At 51.7% G+C, this 17367-nt stretch overlaps 1 protein-coding gene across 1 annotated transcript in view; it reads left to right on the plus strand.

The window, feature by feature from the left end:
- The first annotated feature begins 2373 nt into the window (after positions 1-2373).
- Positions 2374-17367, plus strand: part of LOC147691746 (solute carrier family 22 member 6-A-like) — a 165835-nt gene continuing 150841 nt past the window's right edge. The window contains exons 1-2 of the mRNA XM_086938030.1: positions 2374-2537; positions 3409-3819. Coding sequence (XP_086794156.1) covers positions 3430-3819 — 390 coding nt within the window. The 5' untranslated portion in view covers positions 2374-2537; positions 3409-3429. The remainder of the gene's footprint in view (positions 2538-3408; positions 3820-17367) is intronic.

Below are 17367 nucleotides of genomic sequence, written 5' to 3' on the forward strand. Positions count from 1 at the left end.
CAGGAGGGGACAGGAGCCATCACAGGCGGGGGTGGGGGGGGCAGGAGCCACCACAAGGGGGGACAAGAGCCATCACTGGAGGGGGGAACAGGATCCACCAGGGTGGACACAGGGGTGGGTATGCAGTATTCTAGTATCATCTTGGTCTCTTCCAGGGTGGGGAAGGGCTCCTTACCCCCTCCTGGATAAGACAACGAGAAGACAGGCTCCGTTTCCAAAATGTTCGATTTGCCCCCCTCCCCCCACACTGATGTACAGTACTGAAAGGAGATACTCCAAGAGAACTGATTTAACTGATTGTCCTCCATACTTTGTTAATTAGTGTGAGTGTGATTGTGCCATTTCTCTATTTTATTACAATATAGACTGCATGTTGAAGAATCGAGGTTTGTTTACAATTTAGTGACAGTAATTAAGCTCTGTGAAGTGAGCCACATGCTATATCTGTGTAATCAGGGCCGGTTCTAGGATATTTGGAACCCTGGGCAGAAAGGGAATGTCTCACACCAATTGAAAATACAAGACACGTTCAGTACTGTTTGCATCTCAATAGATGCCCCTGCGCCGAAGCTGCCGCCCCTTCCTCTGTCACCTTTAAGCACCTCTTAACAGCTCATCAAGGGCTGAAGGTGTGAGGGTTGCCATCCCGCTGTGCCTCGCCAATGCTGATGGGTATCTGAGCTTTTGTACTGCCTCCGAGTCTGTTACACCCGACCTCAGCAGCATCTCAGTCAAGAAGGGAGGTGGGGGCCAGCTGTGCCGGTTGTGCGACCAGTTAAAATTACGGACAAATGGCGTCCGTTAAACAATCCTTCACGGACAACGGACAGAGGGCCGAAATTACGGACTGTCCGTGAAATTTACGAACGGTTGGTCACCCTACCTGGTGGTCGGCTTAACAGCCACCACCTTTAAAGAAACAAATCAGACTGAATCCGTAGACCAGGAGTGCTCAAAATAGGCATATGGCCGAGTTTAACCTGGAATGGCACGGGGAGCAAAACAACAATGGATTTAGGCCCAGATCTCTGTACTGGTTTAATGTTAGACTTTGTTCTGTATTCTGTACATCTATTGTTCTTTTAACATAGGGCCCGAAGCACCAGATCCATGGGAAACAGCATTTACAACACTGTCACACATCGCAGGACTATTACAACACGGTCGTTTCAACGACCGCGTTGTTAGCACGCGATGCATTTACATAGCAAGTCAATACAGCGACTTGCACTAGGGGACGCTGAGGTATTGGGAATTAATGGAGTAGGAATCGTAAGTAATACTATTCATAAGTCCAGTGCGCCCCCTAGTGCAAGCCGCTGTAATGACTTGCGATGTAAATGCATTGCATGCTAACAACGCGACAGTGGTAACAACCACTTTATAAAAGCACGCAATGTAATGCATCGCGTAGTAATGTACTATATTCCAGATCCGTACCAGATTTTCAGGCTTTCTACATCAGCTATGTGTGTAACCAGTTAATATAAACAAATCTCATTTACATAGTGTTTATCCTGAAAATCTAGTACAGATCTGGACCCATGTTGCAAACCTTCCATAGACTTATAATCCCCACAATAAATATGTTGAAAGCTTTGTTTTTGAAAGCAAATGCCTTTCATTAATTATGTGTCAACAGCCAGAAGACTAAGGTAAAGACGAACATGCCCTCCTCATTGATTCATTTTCGAGGGGAATTGACTACATTTGACGAAACTGAGAAAACATTCACCAAGAAAGAGTTTCACATTTAAATACCATGTCTTTCAAGGAAAGTTGATTGCTTCACGCTTCTTGGACCTGAAACATATTCTGTGAGTCAACTTCCTGTGCCACTCAGGACTGTTAGGAAGGCAGTATAATAGTGCAGTGCTTTCATCTGCCACAGGCATCTCGGTGTAACCTGCTGATCACAGGTTCACAGTTCTGCAAGGTCAATTCTTCCTTTAATCCTTCCAAAGTCACCCATGAGTGCATTGAAAATTAACACTGGGTTTCACCTCAGCTGACATTGCACTGTGTATTTTATCACATCAATACATCACTGGAGATGTTACTAATTATACATTTAGAACCCATGGGTTAGGCGGCAACCAGCTCTTCAGTAGAGCCTCTACTGACCTGTGCTATTCAGCTAGGAAACCTTTGCTGCTCCTGTGATGCTCCTTGGCATGAAAGTGATGCAACTTGACTTCTGGACCCTTTTTCATTGCATCGTCCAATTGGCTGGCTTCGCCAACTTCTTGGAAAGGGAGTAACACGTTAACAGGGTTTGGAATTAAAACACTGAGTAGGCAAGCGGTTTCCGCTGACGAATGAGGTGGGGTGGAGATTTCTGGTGAGTGCAAGACTTTTGAGAGTTCATCAATTATACAAAAGCTGTTCGTTGTGAGCGCCTCATTGTGCAGACGAGTGTACCCACAAGAGGCTCTCTTAAGCCCTCCTGGCATCACAGAGGGGACTAGTAACCTGTGGGTTTTTATCCTTCATTGAATCATCCTTTCTTTCCTGCCTGCTGTTATCCTGCAGAAAAGGTACGTGACCATCACTGGGCCTTCATTTTGTGTCAGGCAAGATTCCTTTTTTTGTTTGCCCTTTTAATCAATAGATTTGCTCAGAGTCTGACTTGTCCCTCCTAAATATTTGGTTGTCCTCCCTACCTGTGCGATGCCCCTTCTAACCCCATTTACCGGCTCCTTACCCCATGTGATTTTCTTTTGGTACCCATGGGCAATGTCCTTCCACCCATGTGACAGGCCCCTCTGATTCCCCCATCTCCTCTCAACTGAGTAGCTGCCTCTTTTCATTCATGCAACTGATTCTCTCACCCACCTGACTCCTTCCACTCATGGGACTGCCCCCTTCCTGCAGTGTCTTCTCCCCTACTCCTGCGCCCTACTATTATTTCATTCTGTCCATGTGACAGACTTCTCCTAGCAGCACGCTTGTGGTGAAATTAGATAGAGATTGTCTCCTACTGGACATTGGGGCTAGAGGACATAAGAATGTATGAATCAGCAAGAGCTGCTTAAGGCTGCAGAGATACTAGGGCATGCAGGGACACCTTCATCTGTCCTATCTGTTTATCAGGTCAGAGAGGGAGGTATCTTTCTCTTAAATGTGTGTGTTTTGTCATTGTATATGTTTCTGTCTTCAGTGACAGGCACTGCTCTTGCTGTCAGTGTATATTTTTTTGTGGTCAGTGAGAGGTAGTATTTCTGCTGTCAGTGTATATATTACGGTCGTCAGAAAAATAGCTCCCCTTTTCTACTTATATTAACTTTTCTGAATTGTGTCCTTTCATTCTTGCCTTTTGGGCTAGCTTTGAGTGGAGATGTCTGTTTTTTCCTCTGACATTGTCATCATCCGAGAAATCCCATGAATTATTTTCCTTTGTCCCTACAGGTGACAAGAGAACAGTCTGCAATGGGATTCAATGACTTGTTGGAGGCAGTCGGAGGGGTGGGACTCTTCCAGATTACATTAAGCACATTTATGGTCTTCACTATCACCGTGGGTGCTTGCCACCTATTCCTGCAAAACTTTTCTGCTCATGTGGTTGGTCATCACTGTCACCTGCCGCTACTACCCAACGGGACTCGCTGGACCAACCTCACCCACCAGGATTTCCTGAAGGTCTTTATCCCGCTTGATGCCAACCAGCAACCTGAGAGGTGCATTCGTTTCACCACGCCACAGTGGGACCTATTGACCACCAATGACACAGAGGTGAACATAACAGAGGCAGCCAGGGAAGCGTGTTCTGATGGATGGACATATGATACCGGGCTCTTCTCTTCCACCATTGTCTCTGAGGTAAGACGCTCTAGCCATGTCGTTACCAGCGTGGGAACTAGGAGTGGATGTCTTTCTGTTAGGACCACAGAGCCCCTCATTTCCATGTTGACTGAGGCCCTGTTTTTGGTGGTGATACTGGTGCAATTGTTGCACATTAAAAACTGTGCAACCATAACAAGTATATTGTATTTTCATGGCTCATTCAAGTGTTACAACTTTCAGATTTGTGCAAAGGTTTCTAGCATCCAGAACGCATCAGCCAGACTCATACTAGACATCCCGCGTACAGACACATCTCCAGTCACCTGAAAAAACTCCACTGGCTCCCCGTCAATAAGAGGATTACTTTCCGCCTCCTAACCCACGCACACAAAGCACTTTACGAACTTGGACCCGATTGCCTCAACACACGACTCTCCTTCTACACCCCCCCCGCCAGCTACGCTCCTCCAACCAAGCCCTTGCTACCGTACCTCGCATCAATAAAACCACCATGGGAGGTAGATCCTTCTCCTACCTGGCTGCTAAAACCTGGAACTCACTCCCCACTCACCTTCGTCTCACTCAGAACCACCCAGCATTCAGAAAGCAACTTAAAACTTGGATATTTGATAAGTAATCCCCCTCCCTTTCTCAAGCGCCTTGAGACCCTCTGGGTATGTAGCGCGCTATATAAATCCTTTGACTTGACTTGACTTACTACCTTATGACACAACTTTCTGCTTGACAATGGAGTGGTGTGGAGTGCAAAAAAACGATGGATTTAGGCCCAGATCTCTGTACTGGGGTGAATGTATGACATTGTTCTGCATTCTGTCCATCAACTGGTGTTTTTGCATTCGTCACCCCGAGTGGGACGGGTATGCTCAGACGTGAGTCCTGTGCTCTCCACGCCACTGGAGTCAAGCTATCCTGGTTGAAGACGGTTGATAGTCAGAAACTGGTCCTAGTATGTTTGATTTCAGTTCAGGGAAGTCATGGCTTGGCAGTTCGGGCTGGACTGTTCCCATGAGGCACAGGGTCAAGGCTGATTTGCATATGGCCATGACTGAAATGGGGTGGTGTGGAGTGCAAAAAAATGATGGATATAGGCCCAGATCTCTGCACTGGGGTGAATGTATGACATTGTTCTGCATTCTCTCCATCAACTGCTGTTTTTGCATTTGTCACCCCGAGTGGGACAGGTATGCTCAGACGTGAGTCCCCTGCTCTCCACGCCACTGGAGTCAAGCTATCCTGGCTGAAGATGGCGGATAGCCAGAAACCGGTCCTAGGATGCTTGATTCCGGTCCAGGGAAGACATGGCTTGGCAGTTCGGGCTGGACCTTTCCCATGAGACACAGGGTCAAGGCTGATTTGCATATACTTACAGACACTCAGGGAGAGGTGGGAGGCAGATGTGGGCACGATGGAGAACCTGGATTGGGAACTCGCACTCATGCACCCGAGGGAAGTGGCCATAAAATCGAGGCTTCGCCTCATACAGTTTAAGGTCCTTCACCGGGCCTACTTTGACAGAGTGAGGCTCTTCCGGATGGGGAGGGTGACCGACACCTCTTGCTTACGATGCCAGCACCAGACAGGCGATTTCTTCCACATCATTTGGGGATGCACGGTGATACAGGAATATTGGGGCGAGGTATTTAGGGAATTGAGTATGATACTGGAGGTGGAGATTCCTAGAGATCCAAAACTGGCACTTTTGGGCATGTCAACGGAGGTGGACATCACACGATACCTACTCATTTTCCTGCTGCTGGCTTTGGTAGTAGCAAAAAGAGACATAGCACGACTGTGGGGGGCACCTGGGAAACCCAACCTGTAGGAATGGAGGAGGGGTTTAGATATGTATATGGCAGCTGAAAGAGTGACCTACAAAGCTAGAGGGTGCCCACGAAAATTTCGAAAAATATGGACTAAGTGGAGGCACTACCATGGACTGGAGTAGGACTGTACGGAGAGGAGGGCGGGTGGCAGGGGGGATTGCCGGGGAGGCACGTTTGACGCTGATTCCAGCATAGTTGTTTCTGGAGGGTTCGGGTCGCTGGATTGCCTATGTTTAATGTCACGACTTAGAGGGGGAGTGAGGCTCGGGGGTCGGGGGGGTGGCGGAGAAGGGTGGTATGCTGCAGGGGGGGGGGAAAGGGAGGGCGGGAAGGGGGGCTCTCGATAGAGGCCTCTCAGTTGAAGACTTTACCAGGAGTTAAGGGGGGCGGGAGGGAGTTTGGGGGTGAAAATGAAAAATAAGTTCGTCATGTTGAAGGCTATGTAACTGACTATTAAAAAGTTGCAGAATATCGGGAAGAGCGGAATGTTGACGCTCTCCCGAGATGTTTTGTCTCCTGTACCCATGATCCGCCTGATGCAACAACAGAAATAAAAAAAAAAAAAAAAAAGGCTGATTTGCATATGGCCATGTCTGAACTGGGGTGGTGTGGAGTGCAAACAAACGATGGATTTAGGCCCAGATCTCTGTACTGGGGTGAATGTATGACATTGTTCTGCATTCTGTCCATCAACTGTTGTTTTCGCATTTGTCACCCCGAGTGGGACGGGTATGCTCAGACGTGAGTCTTGTGCTTCCACGCCACTGGAGTCAAGCTATCCTGGCTGAAGACGACTGATAGCCAGAAACCGGTCCTAGGATGCTTGATTCCGGTCCAGGGAAGACATGGCTTGGCAGTTCGGACTGGACTGTTCCCATGAGGCACAGGGTCAAGGCTGATTTGCATATGGCCATGTCTGAACTGGGGTGGTGTGGAGTGCAAACAAACGATGGATATAGGCCCAGATCTCTGTACTGGGGTGAATGTATGACATTGTTCTGCATTCTCTCCATCAACTGCTGTTTTTGCATTTGTCACCCCGAGTGGGACAGGTATGCTCAGACGCGAGTCCCCTGCTCTCCACGCCACTGGAGTCAAGCTATCCTGGCTGAAGACGGCTGATAGTCAGAAACCGCTCCTAGGATGCTTGACTCCGGTCCAGGGAAGACATGGCTTGGCAGTTCGGGCTGGACCTTTCCCATGAGACACAGGGTCAAGGCTGATTTGCATATGGCCATGTCTGAACTGGGGTGGTGTGGAGTGCAAACCAACGATGGATTTAGGCCCAGATCTCTGTACTGGGGTGAATGTATGACATTGTTCTGCATTCTGTCCATCAACTGATGTTTTTGCATTCATCGCCCCGAGTGCGACGGGTATGCTCAGACATGAGTCCTGTGCTCTCCACGCCACTGGAGTCAAGCTATCCTGGCTGAAGACGGCTGATAGCCAGAAACCGGTCCTAGGATGCTTGATTCCGGTACAGGGAAGACATGGCTTGGCAGTTCGGGCTGGACTGTTCCCATGAGGCACAGGGCCAAGGCTGATTTGCATATGGCCATGGCTGAAATGGGGTGGTGTGGAGTGCAAAAAAACAATGGATTTAGGCCCAGATCTCTGTACTGGGGTGAATGTATGACATTGTTCTGCATTCTGTCCATCAATTGTTGTTTTTGAATTTGTCACCCCGTGTGGGACGGATATGCTCAGACGTGAGTCCCGTGCTCTCCACGCCACTGGAGTCAAGCTATCCTTGCTGAAGACGGCTGATAGCCAGAAACCGGTCCTAGTATGCTTGATTCCGGTCCAGGGAAGAAATGGCTTGGCAGTTCCGGCTGGACTGTTCCCTTGAGGCACAGTTTCAAGACTAATTTGCATATGGCCATGTCTGAACTGGGGTGGTGTGGAGTGCAAAAAGAACGATGGATATAGGCCCAGATCTCTGTACTGGGGTGAATGTATGACATTGTCCTGCATTCTCTCCATCAACTGCTGTTTTTGCATTTGTCACCCCGAGTGGGACAGGCATGCTCAGACGTGAGTCCCCTGCTCTCCACGCCACTGGAGTCAAGCTATCCTGGCTGAAGACGGCTGATAGCCAGAAATCGGTCCTAGGATGCTTGATTCCGGTTAAAGGGAAGACATGGCTTGGCAGTTCGGGCTGGACCTTTCCCATGAGACACAGAGTCAAGGCTGATTTGCATATGGCCATGTCTGAAGTGGGGTGGTGTGGAGTGCAAACAAACAATGGATTTAGGCCCAGATCTCTGTACTGGGGTGAATGTATGACATTGTTCTGCATTCTGTCCATCAACTGTTGTTTTTGCATTTGTCACCCCGAGTAGGACGGGTATGCTCAGACGTGAGTCTCGTGCTCTCCACGCCACTGGAGTCAAGCTATCTTGGCTGAAGACGGCTGATAGCCAGAAACCGGTCCTAGGATGCTTGATTCCGGCCAAGGGAAGACATGGCTTGGCAGTTCGGGCTGGACTGTTCCCATGAGGCACAGGGTCAAGGCTGATTTGCATATGGCCATGTCTGAACTGGGGTGGTGTGGAGTGCAAAAAAACGATGGATTTAGGCCCAGATCTTTGTACTGGGGTGAATGTAAGACATTGTTCTGCATTCTGTCCATCAACTGTGTTTTTTGCAATTTTCACCCCGAGTGGGTGGGTATGCTCAGACGTGAGTCCCAGGCTCTCCACATCACTGAAGTCAATCTATCCAGGCTGAAGAAGGCTGATAGCCAGAAACCGGTCCTTAGATGCTTCATTCCGGTCTAGGAAAGACATGGCTTGGTAGTTCGGGCTGGACTGTTCCCATGAGGCACAGGGTCAAGGCTGATTTGCATATAGCCATTGTCTGACCTTGGGTGGTGTGGAGTGCAAAAAAACGATGGATTTAGGCCCGGATCTTTGTACTGGGGTGAATGTAAGACATTGTTCTGCATTCTGTCTATCAACTGTTGTTTTTGCATTTGTCACCCCGAGTAGGACGGGTATGCTCAGACGTGAGTCTCGTGCTCTCCACGCCACTGGAGTCAAGCTATCCTGGCTGAAGACGGCTGATAGCCAGAAACCGGTCCTAGGATGCTTGATTCCTGTCCAGGGAAGACATGGCTTGGCAGTTCGGGCTGGACTGTTCCCATGAGGCACAGGGTCAAGGCTGATTTGCATATGGCCATGTCTGAACTGGGGTGGTGTGGAGTGCAAAAAAACGATGGATTTAGGCTCAGATCTTTGTACTGGGGTGAATGTAAGACATTGTTCTGCATTCTGTCCATCAACTGTGTTTTTTGCAATTTTCACCCCAAGTGGGTGGGTATGCTCAGACGTCAGTCCCATGCTCTCCACACCACTGGAGTCAAGCTATCCTGGCTGAAGACGGCTGATAGCCAGAAACCGGTCCTAGGATGTTTGATTCCGTTCCAGTGAAGACATGGCTTGGCAGTTCGTGCTGGACTGTTCCCATGAGGCACAGGGTCAAATCTGATTTGCATATGGCCATGTCTGAACTGGGGTGGTGTGGAGTGCAAAAAAACGATGGATTTAGGCCCAGATCTCTGTACTGGGGGAAATGTATGACATTGTTCTGCATTCTGCCCATCAACTGGTGTTTTTGCATTCGTCGCCCCGAGTGGGACGGGTATGCTCAGACGTGAGTCCTGCGCTCTCCACGCCACTGGAGTCAAGCTATCCTGTCTGAAGACGGCTGATAGCCAGACACTGGTCCTAGGATGCTTGATTCCGGTACAGGGCAGACATGGCTTGGCAGTTTGGGCTGGACTGTTCTCATGAGGCACAGGGTCAAGGCTGATTTGCATATGGCTATGTCTGAAATGGGGTGGTGTGGAGTGCAAAGAAACAATGGATTTAGGCCCAAATCTCTGTACTGGGGTGAATGTATGACATTGTTCTGCATTCTGTCCATGTGGAGCTGGGTGGTGGGCGGACCGGAATAACAGGCGGGGAGGCCGGATATAGTGAGCTATAACAAGTGTTTTATTGCAGGTGCAGAACAAAGTCACAGTGAGGGAGGGACGCAGTCTTGAATCCAAGGGGTGGTGGTCAAATAGTAACTGCGGGGAACCAGGCTCGGTGAGGATGTCGGGGATCAGGATTCGCTCTTCCTTGTTCCGCCAGTAGTCTCCTCGGTTTGGTACTGGGGCTCCTTGGAGGCTTAAGAAAAAGGAGAGAAGTGTAGGGCTTTAGTCAGAGTACTCCAACAGTACACCCCACCACCTACACCGGGGAGTGAAAGGGTACTGAGAACGACCAGTGCGGACGGGACGGAAAAGGGGGGGAGGAAGGAAACAGGCAAGAATGAGGTAGGAGGTTGAAAGGCGGGATGGTGCAGGACAGTGCTCGGTCTTTGTACAGTGCGCGTGAATAAGCACTTAATATCCCTGTGCTCGTGCAGGCTAAGGACTATATACAAGGCTATTTACAACTACTATATACAGGAGGGAACACGGAGAAAGGGTAACTGGTACTCACGTGCCCCGCCGCAACTCTCGTCCGAGTTGCGGCCGCTCTCCAGCTTCCTCCTGAGGACGCCACCAGTCCTCCGTCCAGACGTCCTCTTCCTCGTCCTCGCTTCCCTCTCGCAGTGTTGCTCCTCTCTCTCTCCGGGGTCCGTCGCTGTCCGCTGCCTCCTGCCACGAGTCGGTTGCTCCGAACGCCTCTCCTTCGTCCTCGGAGCCTTTTCTACCTTCCGGGTTCTGGTCTTGCCGTCCACTTCCGGGGCCGGGGTCGATCGCTTCCGGGTCGCTAGGGGTCGATCCACCGTCACTTCCGGTGTTCCGGGCGAGGGTTTCCGGTCCTTCGTGCTCCGGTGTCGGTACCTGCAGGGGACGACAAAGAAAGGGTGTCCGGGGTGTCCGGGACGTTAAGCGACCGGGCGCGGGAGATAGGACCCCGGCGCCCGGACTGGGTTTCGTCAAGGTAGGTGCCGCCTCCGCTCCACATCCCCTTTCCCTAGCTGTCTTTCTTGTAGGGGAACTAGGAGGGGGGTATCGGGACAAATAATCCGCGTTGCCCTGTTGTAGTCCCTTCCTGTGTAGTGTTTTAAACCGGAAGGGCTGTAGGGAGAGGAACCACCGGAGTACTCGGTCGTTATGGCCCCTGTTACGGGCCATCCACTCTAGAGGGGCATGATCGGTGTAGAGTTCGAATTCTCGCCCCTCCAAATAGTACCGAAGGCTGTCCACTGCCCACTTGATGGCTAGGGCCTCTTTCTCTACCACAGCGTAGTTCATCTCCCGGGGAAATAGTTTCCGGCTGAGGTAGAGGATAGGCCGTTCGACCCCGGTGTTATCCCTCTGGGAGAGTACCGCCCCTAAACCCTGATCAGAGGCGTCTGTTTGTAATATGAATGTTCGGGTATAGTCCGGTCTGACTAACACAGGTTCGGTTACCAGGGATTGTTTCAGGCGCTCAAAGGCTTGGACCACCAGGGTTGGGGGATGTTGGAGAAGGGCTTCTGTGTTCGTGGTTTTCTTTAACATGTCGGTTAAAGGGGCCGCTGTTTGGGAGAAACATGGGATAAACCTCCTGTAGTACCCCAATAGTCCTAGAAAGGCTCGGAGTTCCTTCCGGGTACGGGGAAAAGGGATGGCCTGGATGGCCTTGATCTTATTGTCCTGAGGCCGGATGAGACCTTCCCCTAACAGGTAGCCCAGGTATTTCACACTCTGGGCCGCTAAGGTGGTCTTGGAGGGGTTGATGGTAAAACCATTGTCCCCTAGTGAGGTGACAACGGCTCTTAGGTGGTCTAGATGTTGTCCCCAATCATCACTATATATAACGATATCATCCAGGTAGGCCCCGGCATATTTGGTGTGGGGTTGTAATACCAGGTTCATGGCCCTTTGAAAAGTAGCCGGGGCTCCGTGAAGGCCGAAGGGCATCACTTTAAACTGAAATAAGCCCTCAGGCGTGGAGAAGGCGGTCTTGGGTTTGTCGGCCGCTTTGAGGGGGATCTGCCAGTACCCCTTGCAAAGATCCAGGGTACTTATATACTTGGCCTTGCCTATTCGTTCCACCATTTCGTCTACGCGTGGTAGGGGGTAGGTGTCGAAGGCCGATATTTTGTTCACTTCCCGAAAGTCGATACAGAATCTTGTAGATCCGTCTGGCTTGGGGACTAGAACTATCGGGGAGTTCCAGCTGCTGTTGGAGTGTTCTATGATGCCCATTTTCAGCATTTGCTTCGTTTCCTCTTGTATGGTGGCTCTACGTGCTTCAGGAATACGGTAGGGTCTTTGTCTTACTATTTTTCCCGGTTCGGTGTGGATGGCGTGTTCCACTACCGTGGAGTGTCCGGGTAGGGAGGAAAATACGGGCTGTAAGGAGAACAAGGCCCGCCTGAGATCACGTTTGTGCTGTTCGGGAAGGTCAGGGTCCATGCATGTTTCGAAAGGGGGTTTTGTTACGCTAGTTAGTACTGGACAGGGTCCCTCCCACTTCTTTAGGAGGTTTACGTGATAGATTTGGGTTACTCCTCTGGTGGGCTCGGTTTCTATTTCGTATGTTACAGGGGTCACGGCTCTTAGCACCGGGAAGGGGCCTTGCCACTGTCCGAGCAGCTTATGGTCGGAAGAAGGAAGCAACAACAACACTAGATCCCCTGGGTTGAATTTCCGAGCCTTAGTTCCTTTATCATATTGATGTTTCTGGGTGTTTTGGGCGGCCACTAGATTCTGTCTCACAATGACCCTGATCTGTTCAAGGTGGGTCTTTAAATTATCCACGTATTCTGGCAGGGGTCGAGTTCTGTCGGGTTCGGCTTCCCATGCTTCCCTAGCCATATCCAGAAGAGTCCGTGGGGCTCGGCCATACAACAACTCATAAGGAGAGTAACCCGTGCTGCTTTGTGGCTTGCACCTGATGGCAAACAGCGCCAGGGGAAGCATCTCCTCCCACCTTTTGCTTTCAAGGCCTAGGAGTTTCTTCAATGCCATTTTGAGGGTGGCGTTGTAGCGCTCTACCAACCCATCGGTCTGGGGGTGGTAGGCCGATGTCCTTATCTGCTTGATGCCTAGGTGGGAGCAGACCTGGCGCATGAGGGAGGATACGAAGGGTGTACCCTGATCCGTGAGGATCTCGCGGGGAAAACCCACCCTCGAGAAGATGGATATGAGGGCCTTGGATATGGTTTGTGTGGTGGGATGGCGGAGGGGTATCGCTTCAGGGAAGCGGGTGGCGTAATCGACTAACACAAGAGCATATCGACAACCGGTTCGGGAGGGCAACAATGGTCCGATGATGTCCATGCCTACTCGGGTGAAAGGGACGTCGATAAGGGGGAGAGGCTGCAAAGGAACTCTGGGGGGACGGTAGCGGCTGTTTCGTTGACATACCGGACATTCCCGGCAATATTGTTTGATCTGTCCGTGAACCCCGGGCCAATAAAACTTATCAAGGATCGTACGTCCGGTTTTCTCATCGCTGAAATGTCCCCCCAACAAGTGGCTGTGGGCCAGAAAGAGCACTTTGTCGCGGAACAAGCCGGGGACAACCAGCTGGGTTGGTTGTTGGGGTCCCCCTTTTCTGTAGAGGAGCCCATTTTTTCGGAAGAAATAAGGACCTACATGTAGGGGGTCCTCGGCGTCCAGAGTACGGGCCCAGGCTTCCTGTAACACTGGATCTTCCTGTTGTGTGGCGCGGAATTCCCGGTCGGTTTCCCAGGGATGGACCTCTATTTGAGCAGGAAAGGCCATCGCGTATTCTCTCTTTTTTTTTTTCTTCTGTCCTCGGGTCTTGGGAGGTCTGTTCACCGGTTTCACAGGAGAAAGTTCATGGGAGAAAGGGGCCTCGGCCCACCAGTTCCTCAGGGACTCGGTGGCGTCTTGGAGCAGGTGGGGAAGACCGCTATAGTCGCTGCCCAATATCGCTTGCTCTGGGAGATTAGGGATCAGGCCCACTGTTAGCAGACTGCCTGCGTCGGTGGGGTGTTGCACATGGACCTGGGTGGTTGGATAACTTTTGGTGTCGCCATGTACACACGTAATAGCCACGTTGCCTGTCATTGGCCTGACAGGACGGGGCAACTCCTGGGGTCTTATAACGCTTTGACGACATCCCGTGTCGGCCAGGGCCATCATTCCGTGTCCGTCTATCCGCACTGGGCACCGGAAAGGAGGAGGGGTGGTGTCCGCGGTGAGACAGGCATAGTTTCTCGCCATCCCTATGTCCATGGGTTCCTCCTTTTGGGGGCAGACTCGAGCAATATGTCCGAACCCACCACAATGGTAACATTGAGGTCCCGGTGGGTGGGGTCGAGGCAAGATAGGGTATGGCATTAGAGGAGCTGGGTCGGGCTTCCTGACCACCTGAGGGGGTCGAGGGACCCGAGGATGGTTTCCGGGGGTTATGCGGGACGGGTGTTCCTCCTTTGGTCGCTGAGTTTCCTGCGCTCGGCTGTAGGCGCTAGCAATCTCTACAGCGGTGTCGAGCGTTAGGCGAGCATGTTGACGCACCCACTTTTGGGTGGCAGGGTGCAGGGAAGCCAAATACTGTTCTAAATATATTTTGGCCAGAATGTCGTCCTTGGTGGCCGTATCAGGTTTCAACCATCGGTTGGCCAGATCCCTTATACGGAAGGACAAGGCCCTAGGCGTTTCTTGGGGCCCTTCCCTCGCCTGGCGTAGCCTCACCCTATAGGTCTCGTCGTCTATTCCTAGCCGTTCCAGGATGCAGGTCTTGATGTCGGCATAGGGGGTTTGACCCTGAATGTTTGCTTGTTGGTAGGCAGCTTGCAGCTCCCCCGTCAACAGGGGACCCAGGTAGTGGCCCCACCGGTCCTCGGGCCAGGCCGCCGCCTGGGCTAGACGCTCAAAGTTCGTGAAGAAGTAGTCGGGGTCTTCTCCGGGGACATACTTCTGAAGAACTACCGAGGGTAGGGAGGTGGCTGGTCGTGCCTGCCCCATGACTGTAGTGAGCTTCTCAAGGGCTTGATCCTGTGCGCTTCCCTGCCCCTTCAGCACGTCATGTAGTTGGCCCCGATCGTCTTCGGCCGTCTTGAGGAACCTCTCCATCATTTTCCCCAGTTCTTCCTGGCTTTTCGCCAGTTGCTTGACCGCGGCCTCCATGCCTCCGGGAAATCCCACTTCTGACACCACTTGTGGAGCTGGGTGGTGGGCGGACCGGAATAACAGGCGGGGAGGCCGGATATAGTGAGCTATAACAAGTGTTTTATTGCAGGTGCAGAACAAAGTCACAGTGAGGGAGGGACGCAGTCTTGAATCCAAGGGGTGGTGGTCAAATAGTAACTGCGGGGAACCAGGCTCGGTGAGGATGTCGGGGATCAGGATTCGCTCTTCCTTGTTCCGCCAGTAGTCTCCTCGGTTTGGTACTGGGGCTCCTTGGAGGCTTAAGAAAAAGGAGAGAAGTGTAGGGCTTTAGTCAGAGTACTCCAACAGTACACCCCACCACCTACACCGGGGAGTGAAAGGGTACTGAGAACGACCAGTGCGGACGGGACGGAAAAGGGGGGGAGGAAGGAAACAGGCAAGAATGAGGTAGGAGGTAGAAAGGCGGGATGGTGCAGGACAGTGCTCGGTCTTTGTACAGTGCGCGTGAATAAGCACTTAATATCCCTGTGCTCGTGCAGGCTAAGGACTATATACAAGGCTATTTACAACTACTATATACAGGAGGGAACACGGAGAAAGGGTAACTGGTACTCACGTGCCCCGCCGCAACTCTCGTCCGAGTTGCGGCCGCTCTCCAGCTTCCTCCTGAGGACGCCACCAGTCCTCCGTCCAGACGTCCTCTTCCTCGTCCTCGCTTCCCTCTCGCAGTGTTGCTCCTCTCTCTCTCCGGGGTCCGTCGCTGTCCGCTGCCTCCTGCCACGAGTCGGTTGCTCCGAACGCCTCTCCTTCGTCCTCGGAGCCTTTTCTACCTTCCGGGTTCTGGTCTTGCCGTCCACTTCCGGGGCCGGGGTCGATCGCTTCCGGGTCGCTAGGGGTCGATCCACCGTCACTTCCGGTGTTCCGGGCGAGGGTTTCCGGTCCTTCGTGCTCCGGTGTCGGTACCTGCAGGGGACGACAAAGAAAGGGTGTCCGGGGTGTCCGGGACGTTAAGCGACCGGGCGCGGGAGATAGGACCCCGGCGCCCGGACTGGGTTTCGTCAAGGTAGGTGCCGCCTCCGCTCCACAGTCCATCAACGGTTGTTTTTGAATTTGTCACCCCGAGTGGGACGGGTATGCTCAGACGTGAGTCCCGTGCTCTCCACGCCACTGGAGTCAAGCTATCCTGGCTGAAGACGGCTGATAGCCAGAAACCGGTCCTAGTATGCTTGATTCCGGTTCAGGGAAGACATGGCTTGGCAGTTCGGGCTGGACCTTTCCCATGAGACACAGGGTCAACGCTGATTTTCATATGGCCATGTCTGAACTGGGTTGGTGTGGAGTGCAAACAAACGATGGATATAGGCCCAGATCTCTGTACTGGGGTGAATGTATGACATTGTTCTGCATTCTCTCCATCAACTGCTGTTTTTGCATTTGTCACCCCGAGTGGGACAGGTATGCTCAGACCCGAGTCCCCTGCTCTCCACGCCACTGGAGTCAAGCTATCCTGGCTGAAAACGGCTGATAGCCAGAAACGGCTCCTAGGATGCTTGACTCCGGTCCAGGGAAGACATGGCTTGGCAGTTCGGGCTGGACCTTTCCCATGAGACACAGGGTCAACGCTGATTTGCATATGGCCATGTCTGAACTGGGGTGGTGTGGAGTGCAAACAAACGATGGATTTAGGCCCAGATCTCTGTACTGGGGTGAATGTATGACATTGTTCTGCATTCTGTCCATCAACCGTTGTTTTTGCATTTGTCACCCCGAGTGGGACGGGTATGCTCAGACGTGAGTCTCGTGCTCTCCACGCCACTGGAGTCAAGATATCCTGGCTGAAGACGGCTGATAGCCAGAAACCGGTTCTAGGATGCTTGATTCCGGTTCAGGGAAGACATGGCTTGGCAGTTCGGGCTGGACTCTTCCCATGAGGCACAGGGTCAAGGCTGATTTGATTATGGCCAAGTCTGAACTGGGGGGGGTGTGGAGTGCAAACAAACGATGGATTTAGGCCCAGATCTCTGTACTGGGGTGAATGTATGACATTGTTCTGTATTCTGTCCATCAACTGTTGTTTTTGCATTTGTCACCCCGAGTGCGACGGGTATGCTCTGAAGTGAGTCCTGTGCTCTCCACGCCACTGGAGTCAAGCTATCCTGGCTGAAGACGGCTGATAGCCAGAAACCGGTCCTAGGATGCTTGATTCCGGTCTAGGGAAGACATGGCTTGGCAGTTCCATCTGGACTGTTCCCATGAGGCACAGGGTCAAGGCTGATTTGCATATGGCCATGTCTGAACTGGGGTGGTGTGGAGTGCAAAAAAACGATGGATATAGGCCCATATCTCAGAACTGGGGTGAATGTATGACATTGTTCTGCATTCTCCTCATCAACTGCTATTTTTGCATTTGTCACCGCGAGTGGGACAGGTATGCTCAGACCCGAGTCCCCTGCTCTCCACGCCACTGGAGTCAAGCTATCTTGGCTGAAGAAGGCTGATAGCCAGAAACCGGTCCTAGGATGCTTGATTCCGGTCCAGGGAAGACATGGCTTGGCAGTTCAATCTGGACTGTTCCAATGAGGCACAGGGTCAAGGCTGATTTGCATATGGCCATGTCTCGACTGGGATGGTGTGGAGTGCAAAAAAACGATGGATTTAGGCCCAGAT

This window comes from Lissotriton vulgaris, chromosome 9 (genome assembly GCF_964263255.1).
Source record: "Lissotriton vulgaris chromosome 9, aLisVul1.2, whole genome shotgun sequence".
NCBI classification, from domain to species: domain Eukaryota; kingdom Metazoa; phylum Chordata; class Amphibia; order Caudata; family Salamandridae; genus Lissotriton; species Lissotriton vulgaris.